This window comes from Octodon degus, unplaced genomic scaffold (assembly GCF_000260255.1).
Source record: "Octodon degus isolate 3935 unplaced genomic scaffold, OctDeg1.0 scaffold00220, whole genome shotgun sequence".
Taxonomy (NCBI): Eukaryota; Metazoa; Chordata; class Mammalia; order Rodentia; family Octodontidae; genus Octodon; species Octodon degus.
This window is the reverse complement of record NW_004524796.1, coordinates 518,731-521,303: the sequence shown is the minus strand read 5'-3', so window position 1 is coordinate 521,303 and position 2,573 is coordinate 518,731. Positions and strand designations below refer to the sequence as shown.

At 33.2% G+C, this 2,573-nt stretch overlaps 1 protein-coding gene across 3 annotated transcripts in view; it reads left to right on the top strand.

Annotated features, from left to right (window-relative positions):
• Positions 1 to 2,247, top strand: part of Mindy3 (MINDY lysine 48 deubiquitinase 3) — a 93,075-nt gene extending 90,828 nt beyond the window's left edge. The window contains exon 16 of one of the 3 annotated variants that reach the window (XR_002818932.1): positions 1,282 to 1,371. Coding sequence is in view for 2 of the 3 variants with exons in the window: in XM_004645184.3 (XP_004645241.1) it covers positions 1,282 to 1,431 (150 nt within the window). In the remaining variant the exon portion in view is untranslated. Of the gene's footprint in view, positions 1 to 1,281 lie in introns of all 3 variants that reach the window. The other 2 variants (XM_004645184.3, XM_023705429.1) reach the window with 2 other exon arrangements.
• Positions 2,248 to 2,573: the final 326 nt, after the last annotated feature.

The following is a 2,573-nucleotide window of genomic DNA, read 5'->3' as shown; positions in this document are numbered from 1 at the left end:
TAATTTAATATTAAAATATCTTTAAAATGTCCTATACCACTTGAAAAGTGATTTTTTTTCTTATCTGAAAGTATTTGTATGTGTTTTGTAATTCACATATAATTCTTTAAAAAAAATTTTATTGAATTCTAAGGTTGTTTCTTTTGCCTCCTTAGTCAAGTAGTTTATGGCTCCTATGTTAGAAGAATGTAATTGCCATCTCTTATCAGCCATTGAATGTGTACAAGTATTTATACATTGTAAGGAGGTAGTCTCTCTCTGTTGCCTTTAAATTATATGTAGACTTACTGCTGGTACTAAATAAGAATGTCAGTGCATTAATGCACACAGCGAACCCTTGGTAAGGAGTTACGGGTGTTTTTTTGGCATGTTGTATAATAAGTACTTACTTTCTTATAAAGAAATCAGAGTACATTCTTTTCGGTGTCTGCCAGTTTATATTTTATGTGATCACTGCCATGGCATAGCTAACATTTATTAGTTTAATCTCTTAGCCTCTTATCTTTTTACTTCTTTGCTGACATCCATTGCCTTTTTTTTCCTCTGTAATTTTTCTTTTTTTTTTTTTTTATGAGCAGAATATATTTATTGAGAGAAAGAAAGCTCCTATCCAAGAGAGGGACAGCAGGGGGGCCCGAGCGGGTAGTTCCCCCCATTTTTCTGTAATTTTTCAAGTAGTACAAAGTGCACTCCATGAGTTCCATTTCAGAAATACGTACTACGGTAATATAAATGTCATAGACAAACATGCCAGTCGTCTTCAGCTCTCAAAATTCAGTCTTTAAGTTGAAAGGAGAAAAATAGAACCACACTCAGAATGAGTAACAGCAGTTATTCTATCTATATTTCTATTTCTACTATAGATTTCCATTTCATGAGAGCATGCATGTCCAAGTACCTCAGTATTCTAGTACTAGAAATGACCCGAATGTGATACATAAATTTAATTTTAAAATAGCATTATCACTTGAAACGTAATTTTTTTCTTATCTAAAAGTATTTGTATGTGTTTTGTAATTCACATACAATTCTTTAAAAAAATTTTTATTGAATTCTAAAAATCACCTGGTCACCTAGCAATTAAAATTTGCCACCATTTCATTCATGAATTTACTTTCATGTTAGTTGGTAGATATTCTTGCTCATAATTTCTGTTATAGATGTACAGTTCCACAGGAAATGACATGCAGTAACTTATTTTATAGCCTATAAAAATTGTTTCACACTTTAGAATTTGCTAAAACTATTACTTGATATTGATGCCTTTTTTTCCCCCAACAGGTAATGTATGTAGAAGGAACTGCAGTTATCATGGGTTTTGAAGAACCCAGGCTGCAGACAGATGACACTCCTATTAAACGCTGTCTCCAAACCAAGTGGCCATACATTGAGTTGCTCTGGACCACAGATCGCTCTCCTTCCCTGAACTGATTGCCTGCGTACTGATAAGCTCGTAATAACAGATGTGCAAGGGTTTCGGGACTAGTAAATGGCTCAATTCATGAACAGTGGTATCATTGATTAACTGTAAATATAACTAAAAAACATTTTCAGTGTCTAAAATATGTTTAAATTATTTGTTTTAAAGCTTTATGTTAAGAGGTATACTATTTTGGCCCTTGATATGAATTTTACTAGCAAAATTAAACTCTAATCAAAGTCTATCACTTTGCAGTCAGATAATTTGGCCATTTACTTATTAAATGTTTATTTAAAACACCAAAATACTGTAGCATTTTTATAATATCAAAATCATTATTTTTCAACTCTCCCTTTTTTTTTTCATTTGGCCAGATTTTTCGTTTGAATACTTCTGGCTTATATCAGCTCCACACTGAAAATGCAAAAGAATTAAATTTATTTCTGCTCTAAACTCCATTTTCCATTAGAAATATTGATAAATAACAAATTATCAGCCTGTTTCCTTTGAAAATTGGCTTGACTCTGGCATGTTTACAAAGCATAGAAACTATATGGAAACTTCCCATTATTCATAGGTATGTGGGGGTGTATTTATTTTTTAATGATAGAAAAGAGAATCTGTTCAATAGTCTTGACACTGTTAACTTTCGGTTCGAGTATTGCCAAGTGTACTTTCCCAAATTCGTTCCAACAGCCCTATAAAGCCAGCTTTCTTGTATATTTATAAATGTGATGAATGCATGAGAACATCTGTTATTACATTAGTATACTGCATTATTTATTATTATCCTAATTGATAGTCTAAATAAAGACTTTTTTCTTTAACTCTATCCTTGTATTTTTACATTAGTGGCTTAAAATAAACACTTTTAAATAGTCTGCCCAGGGCCCCAAGAGTACAAAATGTTCCTAATAGACTCCAAAGACCTTGACAAAGTGACCAGAACTTATGCTTACCTAAGAGCTCTGCCAGCTCCCACAGCCAGAAGCGCAGAGCCTGGTGGCAGCTGTCTAGGCCGGAGACAGAGATCCAGAAGCCCCATCCTCCTTCCTTTAGAGTGATGCTTGCTGTTTCCCAGAGCTTTGCTGCCCAGCAATTTAAATGTGAATAAGCACAACTACTTTCTTTCACTTTTTTTTTTTTTTTTTTT